General features: G+C 35.3%; 1 protein-coding gene across 1 annotated transcript in view; it reads right to left on the minus strand.

Annotated features, from left to right (window-relative positions):
- LOC112126897 overlaps window positions 1–26,197 on the minus strand; it is a 97,913-nt gene that overhangs the window by 17,185 nt on the left and 54,531 nt on the right. The window contains exon 4 of the mRNA XM_024226867.1: window positions 22,157–22,320. Within this exon, the coding sequence (XP_024082635.1) occupies window positions 22,157–22,320 (164 nt within the window). The remainder of the gene's footprint in view (window positions 1–22,156; window positions 22,321–26,197) is intronic.

Genomic DNA, 26,197 nt, shown 5'->3' on the forward strand with positions numbered 1-26,197 from the left:
AAGGTATCATTTTAATTTTTTTAAATTAATAAAAATAAATAAAAATAAAAATAAAATGGATAGATTAAAACATATAAAATAAAATAAAATAAAATAAAAAAATAAAAATAAAGATATAAATAAAATAAATATATAAAAATAGTATATAATTTTTAAAAATTAATCACTAATTTATAATTAATTTCTTCAGTGCTTATTAATATAATATTTACTTGTGTTATAATTTCCGCTTTTCGCACGTTCAAAATTGAGCGGCATTAAAAACCAGCGTCTCTTGGAACGTCACGTTGGTGTAGGATTGGCGGGTTCACTTTTACAATTCATGTCGAGAGACGTGGTTGTAGAATTCCTTCAACTGATGATGAGCTATAAGCTCGAAATCCGGAACGTTGAAAACAACTTACAGTGAGTAGGAACAATCTTTTTAAACATATTGAACAACACACACACCACCATTCATCATTTTTATGGCTGGAAGTTGGCTAGCTCCAGCTGGGCTTATATAGGGGTCCTTTCAGTCTCGCTTTATCATTAAAGATTTCAAAAATGAAGGACAGAAGAACGATTTGCTGGTTTTACACAACAGACAAGTAGCAAAACCATGATTAAAAAATATAAAAAAATGTCTGAATTCCAGGTTATTGCAGGACCGAATGATTTGATGTCTAGCTGTGCTTTTGTATTGATTATTTATATTGTCCTATTTACATATTAAAAAACAAGCTTCCCCTAGCTCGTGTAAAAATGCATATTTTCAAGTATTTCAAAATTTCTTTTAGCTACCGAGAAAACACCCTGGGAAGAAGCCAGGTTAAAACACTTGTACATTTCATATATTTTTTATGAAATTGTAATATTGCTTTTCAGGTCGGTGGCTTTTCTCTTTCACGCCCATGATTCAAAGGTAGGTAAAGATGACATAGCTTCTGTCCTTTCTTTGATACCTGTCAGTTGTACAAAAGGTCAAAAGGTCCACCGAAATCTTTATCTACGCCTTTAAAAAAAGAAATACCGACAGGAGAAAAAAACTCATTTTTTAAAAATTGAATTTCCACCTTTCGAGTATTGTCTTAATCTTGATGAAAGCATCTGTCTCTTAATGGGCGAGGCAGATGTCTCAAACCTATTGTCGATGACTGTGCAATTCAATTGGCATTCATTGTGTCTAATATTTAAGCCGTTCCGCGTTTCGCGTCGAACTCGCAAAAAGTCGAGCTTTTGTCAACTTTTATTGACGTCCATTGATGTTCGCCGAAGAAAGCAGATGCGATTCAGAACGAGACGTCTCAATCCCACCTGCTCGCATAATTTGATCTTTTACTATTTCTCTAAGGGCACGACTTTGGGTCCTGAAACGCCTTTTTGAATTCAAATCGGCCAATTAGTTTTTAAAAAGAATATCGTCTTGGTAATGGCTACAGAAACGAGGCCTCATTTTCATACAAATGCAATGACGCTTTGTTTCAAAATTGTAAACCTTTATAAATAACAAAAAGCAATGTTTACCTCATCAAATACTATGTCAATTTTGAAAAATAGTTTGTAAATTTCATTGGGGTGTTTATTTATAATTTTCTGTTCATCAACCTCAATTTTCTGAAATTTGTTCCTTTTGTTTTTGTTTCTATTTTACATTAAAAGTAATGTGTGGTGTTTAGTGACAGTTAAACAATGATTATAATAGAAAAACATTTTTATTTATCGTGCCAATGTTTCGATCTTTATTGAGATCATCTTCAGTGCCTGGGATTTAGAGTGCCCTCTCAACACGACAGACAAGAATGACACATCTACACGGAAAACAAACACTTTGAGCCCTGAAGATGTTCTCAATAAAGATCGAACGTGGGCATGATAAAGAAAATGTTTTTCTAAAACCTACATCACACCAGACCGCATCTCACGATCTTTGAATAATCATTCAAAGTAATATAAATAGGTACTTTTTGGAAATTAGAAATTCTCTTTGTTGTCGAAAAAGTGTCCTTGGATACGTTGAGGTTAACAGATCATCCGCCTTTTCTTGTTATTTTTGATACTAGTTTCCGTCTTAATCGACCAAATTAATCTCAAATTCAGTGTGATAATTTAAATGAGCCAATGTTTGAAAGGAGATTTAAAAAATAGATGGGAACGTCTCCATTAGGGAACGAGTGTGAGGAGCCCGGTGGTCCTCAAATGCTGGACTTTAGAGGTCGAACGAATCCAAACTCATAAACACCGTCTTCATCTCCTAATTTAGCGCTCGGGTTATTCTCTTTCGGCGTGACGGCGAAACTTTATTAGCCGGAGCCGCCCCGCATTTAACACCGGGGACGGCGATAAACCGTGATGATAACCGCCCAGTGAAAAAAGGAGAATTTGTTTATTGTCCACTGTTTTTCTAATGCGCTTTTATGAGGCGGCTGCGGTTGTAATGACGTTCTTAACCGGGGAAGAGAAGCATCTCGTGCCATCGCCTACATAAAACAAGTCTCTAACGATATCACTTTCTTTCTTCGGATGGGGTCGTTTGAAAGAAACGGAATTACAAATATTCATAAGATGGTCATGATAATAACAGTTAAATAATACTATTTTCTTAATACCTCCGTCGACTTTGATTACTATCAAATCATTGCTAATAATAACATTTATTTAATAAAAACTGTACTATCTTATCGTGATAATATTGTTATTCTATTCTAATAGTTGTTGTTACAATTTATTTTTCACCTTGACCCAACTTTATTCTTCAGACGGAAACAACCAAAAACACAGTCCTCATAAATTTATTTTTTGAAAAATATTGATTTCATGGTGCTGCACGCTCCCCCTCTTCAGCTGTTATATCTTAAAAGTACAAAAACACCCATCAAGTATTTAAAAAATCGACATGTTAGCATTTCATAAAAGTAACTTACATGCCTTGCTTCATTAAATACAGAAAGGCTACAATTTACACAAAAGGACATGATATTTCAAATGTTCTTTCTTAAGACGTTATGCCTCGTAAACAAGTTAACCAATACATTACGTTAAGTTTTAATCATTTATTTATTTATACGTTTATAATACATTTTATACATATTTACTGACAGGCAAAAAATTCTACCCACTTGTATAACTTGATTTGTATGCACTTCTTATATATTAATCAAAGTTTGACGTTTTTTAACGTTCAATAATTGAGTTTTTTAAAAAAGTAAAAAAATGTATATTGCTAGGGAAAATGAAAAATAAAAAAAGACGGACAGATAAAATTTGTTTTAATTTTGTTTTATATTTTTAATTAACAATTCAATATCGCGTAGATCATCATCTTGCTTTAATTATATCTCGATGACACCTGTGTATACTTTCCACCACTCTGGAAATGTCTCTTTACTGGAGCCTAGCCAATTCTTCACGAAAAGTCCTTTCAAGGTCGTGGAGTGTATCAGGAAGTGCTCTTATTCGTCTTTTGAGGTTATCCCGTAAATGTTCGATGGACTTCAAGTCTGGACAACGGGCTGGCCAGGCTAAGACCCTGAGGTTAGGCTGTTGAAGGTACGTTTGTATGCGAGCGACAAGTGGACGGGCATTATCGTGCATTAGAATAGGATTGTTGCTAATTTCATCGATGATAGGCAACGATAATGTTCTAAAGTTTCATCCACATAGCAAGTGGCCGTCAAAGATCTTCCACGAACAACAACCAACACAATCAACTCTATACGACTCTCCATCGAAATTTCTGCCCACACCATCAATGAGCTACATAGAAAAGGTTGTTCATACCGTAAAAAAAAAAAAAAAAAACTTCTCGAAAACATCCAACTGTGACTCGCAGTGTTTCGTAGGGAAGTCCGATGGCAATAGCCGCAATACGTGATGGAACGTCCGCCATCAATAATTGCCAAACCACGCGCAACATCCTCAGCATTAAGTGGCATTTTTAAGTTCAAAAATTGAACTTAAGAAAACAAAGATGAAAACAAAACAGTTTATTGTTTCAGAATCCAAATGAGACTGAATAAACATTTTAAATTCCGTAAAAAGTAAATATTGAAAATCCTTTATTCTTTTTCTGGATTAAGGATTAAGTGTGTTTACCTTTAATTGACATTCCCAATTTAAAACATAGCATAAACAAATATTTATTGGTAAAAAGACGAATTAAGAGCAGAATTTTTTTATCGAAAAAAGAAATAAAAAATCAATTGGGTGGAATTTTTGCCTGTCAGTGTATACATATATGTGTAATGTATGTAACTTAATGACTACTAGCCAACTTATGCAAAAGGATTCTGTCCATGCATTAGTGCTGATCAGGTTTAGCATTTAAAAAGAATCTGCATGAACACTTAATAAGTAACAGATATCAAAATTTTCGGCCAATAGTTGGCTAATTTTTTTTATTGCGTTTTTAAAATAAAATAATAAATTTTCCTACAACCCATTCCTCCGGGACAACAGCTTTTTCCAGACTAGTATCAAATTAAGCGATGTAAATAATAAATACTTTTGACGGTTTTCGTCTCAAGACAATAAGACTACTTGACTTTTTTCCAGACTTCGTGTATCATAATCTTTGATAGGATGGCAAACGTAATATTCGAATCATATATTCAAAGTGAATTTTGAGAATGTAAACAAAGAATGGATTCAACTCAAGTGGATTTGTATTAGGTTTCAGCATGGAAAATTCTAACAAAACAACATGATGTTACTAACTCTATCGTTAATTCTAATTTCGATTTTAGCGACAAGTCTAGTCAAATTCAGTCTTGTTTGCAGAATAACAGCTGCAAAGGATTGTCTAAGAAAGAATTTCTTTATCCAGGGGAAATTATGCAGGTTGAACTTGAGAACGGGGATAGAGGAAGCCCGGTAACAAGACAATTGTTTACTAAAAGCATGTCATTACGCAGTAAAACTACCGAGCTACACTGTAGTTGCGGTGAGCGAGTCATTTTTTTCCTGTTGTTTGCGCAGTATGCCCTTAATTGCACTCCCTCAGGGCCTCTATTTTACAGCCCATTTCCAGCTTGCAATTGAAAAAGACTATAAAAACGATGATTAGACCAATTTGAAATTTTAAGGAGAGCAGGTGAGTCTGCTTTTATTGAAAAAACAACGAAAAACATGTCTTTTCCTATTTTTGTACTGGGTCTGAAGAGCTGTTGGAAATTTTCAAAGAAATGTTCATTGTCATTCCAAAAAACAATCGACAGTAAACGATACGATTTTGACTTATTTAAGGATAGGGAAAACGATGATTTGACCTATTTAGAATTATTACGAGTTCAAGTGTCAACTTTTATTGAAAAAACATTGACTTTTCCTATTTTTGTACTGGAACTGAAGTAAATAAAAATAAAATAAACTGGTGCAACTTGACAAAAGTTATGGATTACTCAGACACCTACTAAGACACTAACCATACATAACAAACTAACCGCTTACAAAACACTCATCAGTCCGATTTGGACCTAGAGAGTCGGCTTGGTCAAATCCAACAACATCCAACGAATCCTATATTTTCAATCCAAAGTTCTCCGACGTATCCTCCGCGCTCTCTACTACGTCACAAATGAAATGATCCATAAAATTCCTGAAATCCCATTCGTGAAGGATTTGATCTGATATTCAATTTCTACTCTAAACTGTTCCTCCACCCTAATCTACTAGTTCAAAATATTTTCTTCGACGTCTCATTCTTATAATCCCATGCCGTCTAAAACAAAGCTGGACTGACCTCTTAATCCTCCCGACTAAATAAAAGGGAATTCCAGTGCTGGCTAGTTTCTCTCCCCATTGCCTCCTGGTCAGATTAGTATATAATTATCTATACTATTTGCTCAATGATTATTTATTTGGCACAGATAGAAATAAATAAAAAAGATTCGCCCAAATCAAACATTGATTTGCATAATGTTTAATATGATTTGAAATAAGTTCTATGTGATCTGAAAAAAAAACAAAAAAAAAACGATGAATTAGACTGGAAAATATTATCGGTTGAATAAAAAATTGTTTGGTTTTATTAAGGCCTAATAAGGATTTGGCCTTGAAAAGGTATATTTTTTGGAATTATTTTTCTGTTTAATAAATAAATGATGTAATTACTTTAAAACCTTCATTAGTCGATTCTATCCTATAATATTACATAACGTATTATGTATTTTCCTGTCATACCCATACAAATTTTGTGTGCAAGACTTTCTTCCCCCTTACGTAATAAACGGGGCTAAGTGAGTGCCGATGGGCTGTTATTTTCCGTCATACTTTCCAAGAAAAGCAGTTAACTACTGAAAGGGAGCCTGGGACATACGGTTATGTGAATGTTCGGCTGTAACCACTCATTACCGGTAATAGGTCGCAGGGATATACTTTTTTCTACCCCGTGCCCGCTTCATAAACCACATTGTACCTGAATGCGCACCCTACACTTTGGCCACAGTTAAAAGATAATTTTAAAAATATCGCGAGTCTGGCCCATGGGAACCACCCTGAAAAGGGATTAAGTCATTTTCAGCCTGAGAACCGACCAAGAAACCTATTTGCATTGCAAAATTTTAAAAATGAAACAAAAATAGTTAAATTGTTTTAAAAAATTTAACAAAGAAGCAGCATTATTTTTAAATTAATATAAAGGATTATCACTACTTGAGCGGCAAAGTTTGTGATGTGCTTTTACACCTTACATGCAACAGAAAAGTTCATCCTTAGTCCAATTCTCAATTTTTCGCAGATATTGAACATTTTGTTTTGGCTCTTGGTCGTGGCTCTTGGACTATTCATTTTCATGGCAATCCAAAAAAAGCGTCGAAAAGAACGTTATATTTCCTTTAAACACCCTTCTAGAACTTTCACTTTTTTAATAAAAAAATACACTAAATTTGTCAAAAGCTGATATGTTGAAAATTAAAAAAACCCTAAATTTATAACCCCTTTGGAAAACATCACGGTACACCTTGGAAAATTTTATAACAACTTCTTCATATAATAAGCTTTATGGCTGTTTACCCTTTTCTCTAATTATGTCAAACCAAAATGCAGAAATTTGATGCTAAATGTGACGTGTGAAAAAAGGAGACTGGGGTTAATCTAGTAATTCAACTTTTTGACCTGTCCAAAATTTATTTCCCAACTTTAACATAATAAAAAAAACATAAAAGAAAGAAAAATGACACAAAACTAAAAAAGATACACTGAATATTGCGAACAACCAAAGCAAAAATAAATGTACAAACGGAACAACAATTCAGAAGTTGTAAAACTCAACTGTAAACTAACAATAAAGCAAAAAAAATCAACGTAAAAATCAAACAAAACACATAAAAGAGAATATAAACATACTGAAAAACCAAAGCAAAAAAACTAACTTTTTTAAAAATATATCTGCGTTTTGAGAGCCAGTAGAAAAGGGTTGACAATTGGACTACTAACTTCTTTGTTGCATTTGAGGTGTAGTAACTTTGTCGTACGAGTAATGAATCACCCTAAGTAAGGCATTAAATTATTCTCTCCCTTAAGGAGAGGGCGTTATGAAAAAAATATATACAATGCAAAGTTTTTAAATATATGAGAATACATGCAAAATTCTACTCTTGAAGCCACTTAGTAAGTGCTTTATAATTCTTAGTTATATTTTGATTGTATACTTATTAATAATTATTTGGTATTTTAAGTGGAAAATTGAAAAAAAATTTAAGTATTTGGACTACATAAGATTGCGATATGATTCCGAGTAAATTTATAATTTAAAATTAACCAGCCCTGTCATCTCTTGTGTTATATTTAAAAACTTATATTTCATTTATTCATAAATTGGTTTTAACCTTCCTAGACAATTAGATGACCATGAATAACCATAGACTCGGTTTAGTGTTTGTTAGTTCTGGACGGTTTCGCCTGACGCCGAGTAAATCATCTGGCTAACAATACGGAGAGAGAGAGGCCGATATCTTTTCGACATAAATTAACCGGGATATTTATCGGATGTTGAAAGATCCATTTTACGACCTTTAAGACAAATTAATGCGCGGCAATTTGCGCTATAATCGCAGTTGACCCCCGTGACTAGCTCGGACATGTCTCAAATCAAAGGTGGAAAAAGTCCGGTGGAAAAACGATACTACCTTTGGATATTCCATTCTTAAACATTCTTCATAAAAACTTCATAGTGATGGGGCAAAGGATGAGTAAGCTTTGTTGAATTAATGGTTTAGACTATTCCCTCCTCACCTAAAACTACAAAAAAACAACAACAATATAAATGATCGGAAAATTCAGTCTAGACCGGGTTCTGCTACCGTATCTTGTCAGGTTCTTGATGTATGGTTTCGCTGGAAAAGGTAAATTCCTTTCTCAATCATCCATTACAGGGAGATGGCTATCGAGTTGGTAGCCCCCTGCCAATTTTTGAAGGATCGTTTTCGGAAGAGCCTACGGCAGATTGCGTTTTGATTTTACTATAATGGTCCGAAAACACCCTCCAGCGTAGTTAATCAAACAATTTTACAACGTTATTGTAGTTCATTACGATTTGCCGATTGGCAGCTTATTTTTGAAGTTTTGCTAAGTAATTGGTATTTATTTATTTTACAATATACAGAGGTTCGGTATCGATATACCGACAGGTGGTTCAATATTAAATTTTTTTTATAATTATTGCAAATTTTGACATCTTCTTTCCGCTTAAACAAATGTATAGAGGTTGGTTGGTAATTATTAAAGAAGTTTCTTACTTTAAAAATTTCAAAAAGAAAATAGCGTTTCCTTCCAGCAAGGATCTAAAAATATAAAGGATGAGTTTAACCTCCGTTCCTCTAATTTTTGGGATGCTTTGGAAAACAATTTTCCCTAGGATGAATCGCGCTTCAATGAGCTAATTTCAGAGCTTCCTGTTCGTCGATTTGACGCACTTGTTTCGAAGTTTGGAAACAATTAATGTACTTTCAATTAAAAAGATAAATAAATAGATTGATTTAGGTAGAAGAAGTTGTAGAAGATTTCGTTTTTCCGAAAAATAATGTTCAAAAAGAGTTCTTTTGCAAGTAAATGAACGAAAGGTTTTTCCCAAATAAAAACCTTACTTAAAAATCAAAGAACGCTGTGGCTTTCTTGCTATTTAAAATAATTAAACTTCTGTTCACATCCACACATGAGGGTAGATACAAAACGTTTAGCTTCATGAGAAGCTAGACAAAAAAATAAATGTTTACGTGTGTCGAGTTTTTTTCTAAAACGCCCCAATATTTTTTCAAAATTGTTTTTGTGGGGTATTTTTTCATGAAAAAGAGAAACAAAAAATTATTTTGAAAATATCTATGTTCGCATGTGAATAAACATATAAAAATTTTTGTATGATAAAGATGACGGTTTGCCTTAAAATACATAAATTTTCAAAACGATTGTATACTAACTAATATAACTACATAAAACTATATCTACATAAAAAATACAAGATCTTTAAAAAAGCAACCTTTCAAAAATAAAAACATAACTAATTTTTTAGTACCTAGTTGATAATTAAATTTTCTAAGACCTTGGACCACTGTGACGTGCGATATGTTGACAAAACGACCAATTTTTGTAGCAGCAAATTCCATTCTATTTTCAAAATTTCTGTATTAAATTTTGCAATAAAAATGATTTTCAACTAAACATTAGAACGTACCTTACATACTTTTTCTCATGAGAGAACAGCGGTTTCAATATATATGTATTGAAGATTGGCAAATAGTATCAAATTTTACAGAAAATTAAATCTCACAGAAAACAATAATATTTATTACAATTAATTAAGGTTTTTAGTTGGGATAAAAAAGTCAATGGCACGAGCGGGATTCGAACCCACGCTCTTCGGCTAGATACGTCGCTGCTCTACCACTTGCGCTATCGTGACCTCGATCGAAATTAGTGAATTTAATTAATTAAAATGAAGTATACTTCACTAAAGCTCTCCGTGGCCATTTCATTTGTCGTCGAGAATCCAATCCGATTACACGACATTTGAAAAATGGCAAAAAGGAGGGAAAATTCACAAGGTGGGGGTTGAGATGGGAAGTTAGTGTCCAAGGGGATCGAAGTCCATAGCCCCAGTGGGAGAGCAGCGGTGGATTTAGCCGAAGGTCGTGGGTTCGAATCCCGCTCGTGCCATTAACTTTTTTATCTCAACTAAAAACCTTAATTAATTTAACTAAATTTTAAATCTAAGATACTTCCAATAAACGGCACAAACATTTGACCTATTTCAATAAAAAATAAATAAATAAAAAAGGTGAAAAACGCTTTGCAGTGATGTAAAATTCATAGGGGTTTACATTAAAACGTTTACGTTTTATTCCTGAACCCTAATTTTTTGTAATTTGACATGAAGTCTAGTGTAATATTTATTTTAATAGCTTATTGAAAACAAAAATATATGTATTTTTTTACTTTTCAACATTTCTTCTTATTTATTTCGAAAATATACTAGGACAAGTATAAAGTAAAAGGGTTGACGACTGTCGGCTCCTGGCAATAATTTTTTCCCTACAACATTCCTTTCTTGAATAATGTAGGTTTCTTCCAGTGTTAATTTGCTTCTTAATAGTACCAGATTCTATTAGGCCTACTGTCGAGTCGGACAAAATCACATTGCCACCCCTTAAAGTGGCCATTCACGATCGCTCCAAGCAGTCCAAACGGAGCGACGCCGTTCCAAAAACCACGTCAATGGCAAAACTGAACTGGCGTGCCAGCTGTGCCGAATATTCGACCGGTCCAAATTCCATCGCGCCACTCCAAATATCTACGGCGCGACGACGGCATGGCGCGTTCGTGAATGGTAAAATCTGGCGTGAAGGGTGGGGATTTTGGCGCGGTGGCCAGGTCGTGAATGGGTAAACCCTCTTTTTTTGGCGCAGTCTCCGTCTTTCTGTCACTAGCAAACATCTCCGTCGTACATTCTCAAAAAGTCAAAAACGTTTATTCTTTATTGGTAATGACATCCAATCGAGATTTTATTGTTGAGGTGATTGAATTGTATGAAAGTGTACCATGTTTATGAAAGTGGTGTAAAATGATTATATTACCACGATAGAAATAAAAGAAATTCGATCCTCAACCAGTTGGTCGACGTTTTCAAAACAAAGGAGACAAATGCAATGAGAGATGCGGTATTGATAACCCCTAACAATGATCAGAAATGTAGTAGAGAACTTAAGTTCTTTGTAGTTCAACCCTGTAGCGAGAAATAGTAATGTGGTTGCCAACCTTTCATATAGTGATGATTTCTCTCATGACTGTCTTTTGTTTTCTAATCAAGGGGGTAACAAGCTGGAGTAAATATAAATAAGACGTTAATCTTTTTTTTGTAAGGTTTTAGTTGAAATGAAAAAAATAATGTCACGAGGGGATTCGAATCCACGACATTCGGCTAAATACGCCGCTGCGCTAACCACTTGAGCTATCCTGACTTCGATAGTTCGATCCACTCGGGCACCAACTCCCCACCTCAACCTACAACCTTTCGAATTTTCTCTGTTTTTGCCATTTTTTGGTGTCGGAGAGGATGGAAGTCACGATAGCTCAAGTGGTAGAGCAGCGGCGTATTTAGCCGAAGGTCGCGGATTCAGATCCCGCTCGTGGTACTAGCTTTTTCATTTCAACCAAAACCTTACAAAAAAGATTAAATAATTGAAATAAGTAATTTGGTCATTAGAACACTAAATATAATAAATAAATAAGACGTTTCATCCATCCTTAAATAGTTCCTCCAATCAGCGGGTTCAAGGAAAAGATCTTTCAACAAATTGATGTGGGTATTACGGCTTCTGTTCAGGAGCCACTTCTTACACCATTTTCTCTTCGAATTTTTGCTTTTAATATGTAAATAAACAGAAGAGTATCACAAGAGATCGTCATCCATTTTGAGAAGGTAATTCACTGGTTGACGTTCGGAGCGACTGGCTGTGGAGCGGTCGTGAATGCCCCTCAAATTTCAGGCACTCCAAATGGAGCTGTACGGCTTGGCGCGGTTCCATTTGGAGTGATCGTGAATGGCCACCTTTACAGTAGGAAAGAAATTCTGTTTTGATGACGGAGTGAATTAATTAATATTCGATCAAAAATAATAGATAATCTCGATATATCGCCCAGTCCCAAGTTGGGGATTTAAAGGTTACAGCGAAAACCGATGCAATTCCGGCTCGTTACTCTAGCTACTTTTGTCAGACGAGGATAATTTTATTAATTACACAATAAATGTATATTCGGGGCGCTCCGATGAATCTATCTCGAGATGAATTCCTATGCTAATTATACCGTATTTGAAGTAATATAGCGCCCGGCCCGGCACGTCGCGACCGCTCCCCCTTCGGTGAACTATTCATTGCGGCAATTATTCACCGGGCGCAATTACACTCGGTCTGCGAATCGTAAAATATCACAGTGGTTTTAAATCGTCTCGGAATATCGGTAATTTTTCACAGTAACTTCTACATAGAATCCGTGAAAAATCTGTAGGCAAAAAAAGTACAAATGACAATACAAGTTGGATACAGTTGGAATACAATACAGTTGGAAAAAAAGAGGAAAAGTTTACGTCAATGCTTAGTTTTTACAATTATTCCTAAAACTTTAGATAAATTACAACATATATTTTGTTGACTTATAATTTTTATGTAAAATGTGGTTGAAATGAAAAATTAGGGTAACGAGGACTAGAACCCACGGCCTTCGGCTGAATACGTCGCTACTCGAACCACTTGAGCTATCGTGGCTTCGCTTCCCGGGGAGAACCAACTCAACCTGCCACATTTTCAAATATCCTTCAAATATTCTTTTTTTTTTTTGCCAGATATTCAAATTTCGTGCAATAATCTCGATTCTCGGCGACAAACGAAGGTCGTGAGTTTGAGCCCCGCTCGTGACACTAATTTTTCATCTCAACCACACTTTACATAAAAATTATAAAACAATATAATTAATTTCTTTGGTTAAATAGTGCAAACTAAAAATATATATTTTCGATATTCAATTACTAATTAAATTATTTATCAAGGCAAAAAAAACAAGAAGTACCTAACAGTTTGTCAGTAATATATCATTACGACCTCCACAATTAACTTTTTCATTGTAGATTTGTGCCTTCTAGTAAAATAGAATTAGTGTTAACGCAGCCGTAGTATCGTGTAATTGTGCTATTAAAATGCAAATATACATGAATGCCATTTCATGATATTCACCAGCTAATGTGTTAACGTTTTCTGTAAGGCTATTCACTGGTTTTCCAGTAACATGAGTGTTTCTGTTACGTATTAATAACGAAAAACTGTTTTTTTCTAATGCCAGAGATAATGAAAAGTCTAGGTTATTAGTATAAAAGTGCATTGGCTATTTCGTGCTATATCGTTTGATGAAATAGAATTTTATTCTGCTTTGACCACCTTCTGATCCATTCTGTTCATAATCCGATTTTTGTTCTCTTTTGACAATTTTTTTGAACAACTAACACATAGCAAACAAATGCGAACCTTCAAAGAGTTTATGAAATAGCATAGGAAATGACCTTGATGCAGGTTCATCACCCCCAGATCTCAAGAAAAATCTTTAAAAAATGTAATGAAATATTTTTGTTTTTAAACATAGTACATATAAAACTAGGTTGTTCTTAAAAGAAGAAGAAAGTGAAGGTGTAAAATGATATTTTCGTCTTACTGAATAATAGTACTTAAATAATAGTCATTTCTAAACAAATGCACAAACAAAAATTCCCAATTATCATAACGAGTTAATAAATGTTTATTGGAAGGTAAATTACTATTAATGATTAAGGTTGTAAATAGTAGGCCGCGGCATAAAACGGGACATGCAATAATTTTAGAATTTTTAATAGTCCATTACATCTGGTATTGCTCTCCGGCTGTTCGGAAAAGTCAACTTGTATCCTCTGACCCTCATCCAGGGTCGTAAACGGTAATGAGCTCGTTATGGAGGGTCTCGTACCTTTACCAATTATGAATATACCTCCTAGCCGGCCGTGGGCACTGCATGGCCGGACGAGAACTACGCCAGCACGGAATACTTCAGTTTTGCTGCCTCGCATACCGGCCTATTCGCCAAAAATTCCGTTTCGGACAAGAGGAGGATAATTCCATACCTGGGGTATATACCCATTAGCTGTGATTACGGGTGTGACTGGATCTCATTAGGAGTCGATAACGTTTGGTAGTAGGGGGGTAGTGATTGCCCTTTTCTTTTCGGAAATGGTCAAATCACGTAGGAGCAAATAGGTTCCCGTGACCCTCCCGCTGACGGAGCCGTGGGAAGATCCCAGGAGTCTTGAGGACGATTAGAAAGAAAGCTTCGAGATTATGGCTACCTCGCGACAGACCCTGTTTGTCTATCCCGAAATAATACGCTGGCTCGGTAAACGTGTGTCCACGAAGTTTTCGGAGGACTCGTGATGATTTGTTGAAACTTTCTAAGCAAAAATTGTACGATGCCTCGTTTTGCGCTGTATCCTGCATTTTAGATGCTAAACCTCTAACTTTCGTAAATTCGCCAATTATGTAGTTCAATTGTTCAGTCAACAAAACGTTAAAAAAGTCTATATAATTCTGTGTAAGAAGCCTTAAATAATAGTACGGTTTTCTAAATAAATCAGAAGGATAATAATGGGAATTTTTACCACGGAAACGGTATTTCAAAAAAATTTCCTTACTGCACGCGTTAATAGTCTAGAAAGATTCAAATCTACATTTCGAAAGTATGGAAAAAGATCAATATCATAAAGTGTGGTAACAAATGTATAGACCCCGAATTATTGAAACACAATTTATGCATTAATTCACTGAAATATCGAAACAAAATATCGACACCCTTAAAAAATTAAAAAAGTAAGAATACTAAAAAAAATTGAAACAAATTTATCGATATCCTGAATTTTCAGCACAAGCGTATCGATTCCTGCAGTATCGAAACAAAAGTTGGATAATCTAGATAACAGACGAAATTAACTATTTCCTGAATTATTTACCAAAAGAATTGTTTATCAACACAAGTGTATCGAAACAGTAGTACTATAATTTATCAACAATAATCAATATACTGAATTGTCAACACAAATGTATCGATTCCTGCAGTATGGAAACAATAGCTGGATATTCTGAATAAAATAAGACGAAAGTAACTATATCCTGAATTATTTATCAACACAAGTGTATCGATTCTTGGAGTATCGAAGCGAATGTATCGATACCCTGATTTATTAGTAAAAGAATAATCGAACTAAGGTAATCGATATTTTAAAGTAACAACACAGAAGGATCAAAACAAAAGTATCTACATCTTGAATTATCGAAGAAAAAAGTATCCATAACTACAGAATTTTCTAATTATAGATGCCTTGAATTATCAACCCAAAAGGAGCGAAATAAAATAATCGATATTCTGAATGAAAATATCGATTCTCAGAATATAGAAAGACTTAAAATAAATAAAATGTCATCAAAAAATAGACATATATTCTTACATTTACCGAAGGAAATTGAAAATCCATCTGAAATCCGAAGATCCATGTTTCATACTTACTTTAATTAAGCAAAACAATAATTGAAGTGCTCAGGAATAATCGGTTAAATATGTGCAGTGTGAATGTGAATGTATGGAATATTGATTTTATAAATGTGGCTTGAAAAAATGGAAAGGAAGAGAAGTAGGGTGAAAATACAGGAATTGGTTTTTGAAAAAACCACACATCATTAAAAACTTTATAGATATCTGAAATATTCAGAATTTTCACCTGAAATATTCAGAATTTTCACACTTACCTTTGTTTTTGACATTAATCTTAAATTATTCAAATAATAATTTTTATTGGGACAATTTCATGGCCAATAATCTTTATTTGTGTCTTATTACGTATTTTAGTGGACAAAATCATTAGAAAGGATTGTTTCCATTTGTAGTAACCCGATTAACAAACGAGTAAAATCCCATTTTCAAAAAAGTCGTGTTTATTATTCATTACGAAGTGTGAAGCACCTAAAAGTTCAAACTTTTCATGCTTTATCATGATCGTTATTTGTTGTTATCATGATTTACTATTAACTAAGTCTTCAGATTTTCCTATTGTATGATCTCATCTTTTATATCCAGTACATATTTTCTAAACAAATCTAACCGATTAAGATTATATCAATATTTTTACAGTAATAGTGATCGGCAGAGGATAAAATACAAGTTATTGGGGGTCTAGTAAAAGTTTTATAATTTTATATTTTCTCTATCGGCAAGCCGAAGGTCGTGGATCCCGCTCGTGACGCTAACTTTTTCATTTCAGTCAATACGTTACATAAAGATTAATTAATTGAAAGACGTTATTTGGTCAATCGGACCACGAAATATAATAGGTTTTCTATAATATTCTCACCCTCTCTTTCTCGGTCTCACTTCTTTCGAATTATACAAATTATGTGTTATTACATGTTTTTGTATAATTTGTATAATTTAAACAACGTTTATAAATCACAAGCCATGAAGATGATCTGAATAAAGATCGAAACGTGGGGACGATAAAGAAAATGTTTTTCTAAACCTACGTCACACCAGACCGCATCTCTTGATCTCCAAATAATCATTAACTAACAGTCACTAAACACCACACACTTTTACTCTAAAAATTGAAAAAAAAAGGTGAAATGTTTATGTGTGGGGAGTGTATGTCACACTAAGTGGTTGACCAGGTTCCCCAGGTCCTATTAAAGGCTGATCTTGCTGCAGATGCCTTTTGCTTGAAGTATTTAAGCATCGCAAGTTGGGTACACACCTAAATGTTTATATTCGTTGACTACTTCAATCCGTTCCCCTTAGAAGTTCCATCTGTTACCACTATTTAATACACTCTTCCTGAATACCAATATTTTTGACTTTTTAAAGTTCTCAGTCAGGCTCGATTGTCGAAAGTCAGGTACAGTAATTGAATATTTCTTTTCAGTATATGAGCACTTTCCATAAGGATTACAATATCGTCTGCTTGTAGTGAAATTTTTATTATGGTGAACGACCGCATATAAAACATTTACATTCTGTAAATGTATAGCTTTCCTTTTAAATGAATCTAAACGATGACATTTTAAAGCTATAATGGTTGACATGCGAGTTGTCAAACGTTCTGAGTTCGTTCGCCCTTTGGTCCAATCAATGTAGTTTTTAAAATTGTTGGGCAAGTTAGAAAAAAATACTGCGTGATGTTACCACTTTTCACTATTCATTCCATTATCATTTTAGGAATAAAAGATCGACCGTTTTAGCTTTAGAACAAAGCGGGAATATATTTTATATATTTTATTGCGTGCCTTTGTGCACGGCTTTCTTCCGAATGACAAAAAACTAGTGGTAAATAAACGGCCGTTTGACGTTAAGGTAAGTTTTTGTGTAGGCGGTAGCTACTCCTTTCGTCACGGCCCGGACTTAACCAGTTTGTGAAAAGCAATTCAAGTCCAATAAAGAAGTAGGCAGGGAAAGATAGCTATTTACTTTATAGTCAGTGAGGGCAGAGGACTTAATGCTACCTGCTATCCACTATGTTCCAGCTCTTTTAGTGCTTCCTCAATAAAAGTCTTAGTATTTAAATATTGTGTCGCTTCTTTTGCCGGGAGGACGGGGGTTAAATTTAATTCTATTAAGTCATCAGAATACCCTTTCTTCCTATAATGAAAACAGTTTGAACATCCTCGTATAAAATCAGTTTAAATATGTGGGTCCTTCTTTCCCCTGCTGGTGATTATGATTTTGATTCCTTGTTTCATTATCATACATACGACCCTAAGCTCCTAATACCTCCCCGGGGAAAAAATTAATCCGCTGACATCTGGAAGCTCCTTTAAAAGTGGGGAGAACCATTTGAACCCAATTTGTAGGTTTACGAGCTTCCACTCCTAGCCCTCGGAAACCTTAAAAGAAGAAATTGATTTATGGAGCCTCTTCGTGTTAGCCCGTTTTTATTTGTGTCTGCGACTCGTTGTATGAGTTTTAACTGCTTTTGCCTTGGGGATTTTTCAAAACACGCCCACGCTGATTCTATTGTACAGGTGATAAAATAATTAATTTGCATGAGGACCAGCTCTTTGCCGAAATAAAACGGCATAAATTTATTAAAAATACTCCTGTCATTCTCCTTTTTTTCTGTTATTGTATTTTAGGAGTTTCTGTTTCATTTAATCAACGAACATATTTATAAATTTATTTTCATATGAATAATTGTGAACAATGTTTCTTGTGTAGTTTTTTTGTACGACATCATTGTATTTAAAATATTTTATTTTCCAAAGTTAAAAAAATACACATGTTGAAGCTACGGAAGTTAAACAAGGACCCTTGTTACAGTGATGGAAGTGAAATTTATGAAATTATTTAAAAAATAAAAATAAATAAAACGAACAAATAAAATAAAGATGTTAATCTTTTTATGTAAGTACAGTTTTTGGACCAATTAATATCTTTCAATTAATTAAGGTTTTTAGTTGAGATAAAAAAGTCAGTGTCACGAGCGGGATTCGAACCCACGACCTCCGGCTAGATACGCCGCTGCTCTAGCACTTGAGCTATCGCGACTTCGATCCACTCGGACACTTATTTCCCATCTCAAGTTCTCAACCCCACCTTTTGAATTTTCCCTCCTTTTTGCCATTTTTCAACCTTTTAGCTTTTGCCATTCAGGGGATTCGAACCCACGACCTTCAGCTCGGGACACTAACTTTTTCATTTCAACCAATACATTACTTAAAGATTAATTATAGAAAACGTCCACACAGAATATTTCAGCATATTTATGTAGAATTAACTGTCATTTTAAGTAATTTTCTTTATATTGTTTAATATCTCTCTCTCACTCTCTCGCTCGCTCTTTCGCTCTCTCTATCGCTCTCCTTCCGTCTTTCTCACACGGACACCTACTATTTCTCTGTTTGTCTGCTTCTCTCTTTCTCACATGGACACCTACTTTTTCTCTGTTTGTCAGTCTCTCTCTTTCCCACTATACTACTTTTCGTATTTTTATGTCTATACATTTTTTTTTCTCTACGTAGAACTTTTTCTTCGTTTATTTTTTCTATTTCCTGTTTTCTTAAATGCGACTGAATTCAACAATACATTTTCTTTGATAACTCATCTCACTTATATTTTTGGCGAGCTATGAAATGAGAAAAGAAGCAGTATTAAATTGAATTATGTAATTCACATTATGTAAGTCAAATGAGCGCAAAAATCACCGAGTTAAGTCTAAATCTCATTGGCTGCAGAACGGGAGGCACACCTGATTGTATCCTAACTCGATGTATATTTTTTTTTAAACTGTGAAATTACCAGTCCCAGTCGTCGAGAATTCAGGAAATGAAAGAGGCCGCGTTTCATATTTCAAAAAAATTTTAATTCCTTTGCCGGGGACTCGTCGTGATTTTTCATTGTCAAAGAAATGTTATAAGGGTAACCACCAGGGGGCCATGGAAATATTTAATTTATGGATTTTTTATAATTTAGGAATCCGTACAAGGTTGAAAATATAGTAAAAACAGGTGGCTCCCTGAGGCCACCGTATGGGAAATTAATTACAACTTAATTCGCTTCGCCTTTGAATAAATATGAGAGGACCGTCTCTTATTAATACATTCCTACGGATCTGCACAGGTGGCGATGATACATAAATGATGAGGGTATCTACGGGGGGTTTCCAACAGTGACACCCCATTAGAACAGAAGAATAGGCCTTGCCCAGGTCCTTTCTTCTTTTCCTTCTTTTTTTCCTCTTTCTTTCCCCGTCTTCCATTTGTGACGGGTAAAAAATAGAAGCGGTCACCTTTGTACGAACGGCTCGTTCCTTGTGATTGTTACTTGTGAGCCCTGGAAACAAGAAGGGGCCGTGATGAATTATCATAATATTAAATATCAAGAGAAGTTATACGATTGTCCCCTTGGTACTCCGGTGACAGATCTTTATTTAATTTATCACGCGGCACGTTCCTTTTATCGATTCGTGTTTTATCATGCTTACACCTAATTTAATTTCTTCGAAACGGTCCAACACCGTTGCAATAGACAAATATGGCTCATTAATAACAATTTTGTCGGTTGCAATCAATCGCTCAATGCATTGGGGTCGAGATCGCTAAGCCATTCAAATCCAAGAGAATACACTCTTTTTTTTAACGATATAAACGATAATTTAACTCGGTGTTAACGGATTTAACTATTCATATTATGACAGTTTAAATAGCAATGGAAAACACTCGGTCCGCATGTTCTAGCTGTTTGTTCCTTTCTAAAAAAACACTCTATATAAGCCATATCATATTGGACAATTCAATATATCTATCCTGTCTATAAACTGATGGACCTGTTCCGTTAATGTGCCTCCGCCCCACTCGACTGCTAAGATCTCTCTCCGGTCACTTAAGGACTGCTGTTCATGCTCAAGGACATCCTTCCATCCACCTACTATCTCGTACTGCACAGTTACTTCACTGACCGATTCTTCCAAGTCATCGAAGGCCATTCCCTCTCTTCATATTTTCCTATCCATGCTGGTGTTCCTCAGGGTAGCGTTCTGGCCCCTACACTGTACCAGGTTTTCACAGCTGACATGCCATCTCATCCCGAAACCACCACATTCACATTTGCAGACGATACGGCAATTCTCTCTAGCAACTCCGACCTTGTCATTTCCACTCGAAACCTCCAACAACACCTCATACTACTAGAGTCTTGGTGTAAAAAGAAAAGGATAAAATTTAACACAGACAAATCCACCCACATTACCTTCACTCTTCGTAAAAAGATCTCCCCCCCTGTTTTCTTAAACAATATTCCCCTCCCAACTGCGGACAAGGTGCGGTACCTCGGATTGTACATCGACAAACGCCTGACGTGGAATCCTCACACAAGACTGAAACGTCAGGAGGTTATGACACGATTTAGAGTTCTTGCACGACTTCTTGACAAACGCTCTAATTTACCTCTCAAAAATAAAAGGCTGCTTTACAACACCATAGTTAAGCCGATTTGGACTTACGGACTGGAAGTGTGGGGTTCAGCCAAACATTCCAATATCCACCGCATTCAAACTGCCCAGTCTATAATACTACGAAAAATACTAGATGCTCCATTTTATGTATCGAACCAAACTACACATACAGATTTACATATTCCTTTCGTACAAGATGAAATACGTTTCCGTTACCGTAAATTTCATAAAAACCTCCCAACTAACGTAAACCAACACATCAGAAACCTCGCATCCCGACGAATCCCCTCAAACCCTCCCCGCCGACTGAAGAGACAATGGCCGCGAGATCTCCTAGGAAGTGATGGTGATGACAGTGAAAGTGATAATGACACACGTATCAATTGAACAAACAATATTATTGTAACATTGGAGTAATACCAATGGGTGTTTTCTCCACTCTTGGTTTTAATTTTGTTTTGTTTTAATTACCTTTCTCACTGTTACTTATTACCTACTTTAAGGTAGTTGTAATGTACAACAAATTAAAAAAAAATCACTTAAGGAAATGCTCCTTTGAAGGAAATCATAAATACTGAAACATTTTATCGTAGGCAATTCCTGTAATAATAATTACGAGTATAAATTGACAATAAAGGAAATCAGAATTGACGCCCTGGAGGCCAAAATTCAACTGTTTCACTAAGGATGCTTTCGAAAACATCAACATTAATTGCCGTACATGACTGCCGCCACATAAATTCGGAATCCAATGAACTTCGGCGGGTTCAGCACTGCCATTTGTTCCTCGCCTTTGCTTTTCCCCATACACTTTCAACGGTTTGGGTATGTGCACGGGTGGTCAGGTCGACAAAATTGAGAGAGTGGTTCTCTGTCATATGGCGGAAAATAGGATCCTGGGATAGGAGTGGCTGCAGTTCTGCCCGTAACGGCGACTAGAAAATTTTCTCTCGTTTCGCGGCAAATGCCACCAAACACCCACTGCTGTGGTAAGATTCTCCCACAGTTGTTTTTTCGGCGCGAAAACAGCGATTCATCAATTTCCACAGTGCAATTGGGGGACACCAATGCGCGAATGTCTGAGTAGAGAGTACAGACGTGATGCATGTAGTTGCACCAATCATCGAGTGTGTTACGCTTTATACTTAACTCCTTTTCACAGCTCCTTTTTTTAATGCTTACCATTTCGTATGCCCAAGCATATATGAAGAGCACGGTGGTCGAATATGGTCTTGAGCCAGATAGATATGTGTTACTTCTTAGCGCCATTTTCGCCTTGCACCCAAGTTTGAAGCATCTCCACGTGTCATGCGATCCTGTCAAATGCTGTCTCGCGTCTTGTCCTCCTATATATATCGCACAGCTAGTGAAAAATGACCTTAAATTTATGTGAGGTATTGGTTGAGATAAAAAAGTCAGTGTCACGAGCGGGATTCGCACCCACGACCTTCGGCTAAATACGCCGCTGCTCTAGCCACTTGAGTTATCGTGACCACCAACCACGTCAAGTGGTTAGAGCAGCGGCTTATTGAGCCGAAGGTCGTGGGTTCGAAACCCACTCGTGACACTAACTTTTTCATTTCAACCAATACCTTGTATAAAAATATTAAACAATTGAAAGAATTTATTTGGTCAGTCGACCCACGAAATATAATGAATAATAAATAATAATAATAATAATAATACTTTATTGCAAAAAAGAAGTTATAAACATTACATAGTATATAATTTAAAGTAAAATTACGGCATGGAGGGTCCGTCTGCCGGAGGTCGATTTTGATTTGACTTAAATTTTTGTTCGACACAAAAAAAAATGTTAATTAAAAAAAATGTAAAATAATGTAAAATATAAATGTAAAATGTTAAATAAAAAATGTTAAATAAAAAAATATAATGGATATTAAAGTATATTAAAAAAATGTATTTTTTGTTCCGTTTTTTCTTAGTTTTGTCTTATGTTATATATATATATATATATATACACACACACACACACACATTCAACCATTTTGTAAATTGGATTTATTGGGTAAATATATTATTAATTATTTCAATTAATTATTCTTTTATCTAAGGTTTTTGGTTGAGATGAAAAATTAGTGTCACGAGCGGGATTCGAACCCACGACCTTAGGCTAAATACGCAGCTGCTCTGACCACTTGAGCCATCATAACTTCGTGATTTTTCATCTCATCCAAAAATCTTAGATAAAAAGAATAATTAATTGCAATAATTAATATGGTCAATTAGCCCACTAAGCAAATGGATTCATTTATATTATTAATATCACTCTGCGGATGTTACGAAGAAATATTGCAATCTCATTGGTGGACAATAATGTGCTTAAAATCAATGGAAAAATATATAAATTTACAAGATATTTTCATATTATATCGGCAACATGTTTAAATCAGTCCGATGGTAATTGGTGCGCAAACGGAGGATTGTCACGACTCCCTCTTTCACATCCCACTTCCATCGGTCGGCAAGGATTTATTCAGGCGTCCCAGCTCGCCCTGGGAAAACCTCGGAACGGGGAGTTTCTGTGATATTTCAGTGGCCGGATGACAAACGGTTCCCCGTTTTAAAAGCCGTTCTCACGGGAACAACGAGCTCGTTGATTTTTCGATATGCGACCAGACCGAGTCTTGCAGAATGAGTTTTTGAAATAGGAGCAATGACAGTTTCCGACAGGCTTTCACCAAGAAGTATACAACTCTATGCCTGAGAACTTTCCAGCCCTGGATATATTCTAGATAAAGTAATATCATTTGTAATATTGTCATTCAAAGATTTTGATTAAGCACACTTCATTAAGAATTTTTACCCAATAAAGATAAAGGATTACTAAACTTATTTTTGCTGAAGCATCAGTATATTCGCAAGGAGGTTTTGCATAAATCAAATTAATAACAAAGCACCGCATCTTGCTCAAATCGGCGTTGACGACATTGGGTGAATCCAGTCGCCAATAACTCCTCAGGGATGACACCTCATCCTTCCTTTTCTGTCCAGTGGAAAAGGAGAATTCACGGGCCACGTAATTGGTTAATTTACATTCCGGGGCCTGCGACCGAGCATAAATCATATCGGGTTATTCTCTTGTTAATTGTCTCTGTCTTAAGGTAGCACGTGCTTACGAGGCCCAGGGGGTCTCTATAGGGATCCTCAAAACACAATGGATACCTAATTAACTCGAGCATAAATATCAAACGATCTGCTAATGCCTTTTGAAATAAATCTTGCTCATATTATTTTAGCTAACATTTCTTAATGGGCCACTTCCTCTTACCCTTGTCTACTATTCAATCAATTACAGATTAAGTTAGTGATGTTTTCTAAACATTTCTCCTGAATGATCAATGGCCAATTAACAAACGAACATCGATTGACTAATTTTATGTTTATTCTACTTGGAGTGAATCCATTATATTACGAACAAAAACAAACATTACTATCAATGATATGAATGATTATGTAAGAACTAAGGTGCGTGAATAAAAGTTCGTTTATTCAAATATGCTGTCAATAGGTTTTTTGCCATTTTTATTTGCATTTAATTACAACAATGCAAACGTAAAAGTGCAATAAAATAATTACATAACGTATTTACATAACAAAACTGAAAATCATGCCTCAATTCAAAATAAAAATGAAAGTATAGTTACCCTATAGAAATATTTGTTTAAGGGCTATTGTTCGTAAAAATTTTATTATAGGTTTGAGGGGAGTTCATTAAATTTCTTTAAATATGTAATAAAGTGTACATAAAAAGAAAAATGCTTTAGTTTAGTGAATAGTTAAATGATTAAATACTTTTAGGTTAAAACAGACTCAATGATTTTAAAGAGGCATTATTTGATTTTAATTGCAAACGTTTTCTTAATTCATTTTTTTAAGGGGCATCCAACAGCTTGATCAGTACGCATTCACACCAATAAATACATTCACATCTACATACGTTGCATTCATTCAATTTTATCGATGGAGTACTCAATATTTCTCCATCGACCTGCATACAATAACAAACCAATTTAATTATGGTCGATGTGGTACTTTTATAAATATTCCGCCATCGACACAAGTCACGCACACAGCTCGAGGAGCGATGAGGATGCTATTTCACTCAGCCTCCCCATTTACCCTAAAAGAAACACAAAACACATATTTTGATGGCTGTATAGTATAAAAAATTCCAAATCCCCTCAAACTCGGAACAGGGGGACCCTGAAACTCGCTACCGTATCCAGAACAATGTTAAATCTGGCGGCATGCCTACACGCTCTCTGAATGGAGCCAAGGCATAACACGCCTCTATTATGTGGGACACACACAACCTTTCTCTGCATAAGGGAGACCTGCGCAGGCTTTGGCCCAAAATAATTAATTCAATTTTTAATTAGTTAAGGGAGTATTATTCTGGGGCCTTTTGATCCAGGGCATTATCTATTTTCTTTCTAAACGTTATAATAATCTATCATCACTATCTTATACTTTACCACGGATTTGCCGAATTTTGTAGAAATTCCATCTCCGCATATTATGCTATCCGTGTGGATGTAATAGTGGGGGTATACTGCGCCTTTAAGAGCTATTGTATCCACTAAAGCACATCGGTGAGTCCTATTTCATCCAGAAACTTGATTAATAGGCCCGGTTTCAGTGGTTGAATCTCTTTTGTGGTCACACTGTACATCCCAAACCACTTCCTCCTGCTGGCAAGTGTAGCCTGTGTAGGTTGTGAGTAGATGTGTTGGTGTCTCCTCTGCCTCTTTGCAGAATCTCTGCATGTGCCGTCTTGGATTATTCCATTCTTCTTTAAATGTCCATTTAGCTTGCAGTTTATCCTAATAGGTTAAGAATCCGCAGTTTATTCCTGCTTTCTTTGACACATTCTGTAATTTCTTTTCTTCCGAAATTAGTTAAGAGATTCTTGGATTGCATGTTTCCAATGAGTAATTTCCATTGTTTCTTCATTTTCTTTTTGTCCTGTCCGAGATACTCATTAATAGTGTGGGTTCCTATACCACAGAAGGGTTCAGGTCCTGTCAGCGGTTTAACAGCTTCTTTCCTTGGATGGGTGTCCGCTTTCTCGTTTCCTTCTACTCCTATGTGTCCTGCAACCCAGCAGAGGCTGAACTTGTTCAGCATACCTAATATGTTTAATTTGGTTTTGCAGTTCAGCACCATCTTTGAACTAATGATGTTTTGATCGCTGCTAGG

Source organism: Cimex lectularius, unplaced genomic scaffold, assembly GCF_000648675.2.
Source record: "Cimex lectularius strain Harlan isolate CLEC.00 unplaced genomic scaffold, Clec_2.1 scaffold7, whole genome shotgun sequence".
Taxonomy (NCBI): domain Eukaryota; kingdom Metazoa; phylum Arthropoda; class Insecta; order Hemiptera; family Cimicidae; genus Cimex; species Cimex lectularius.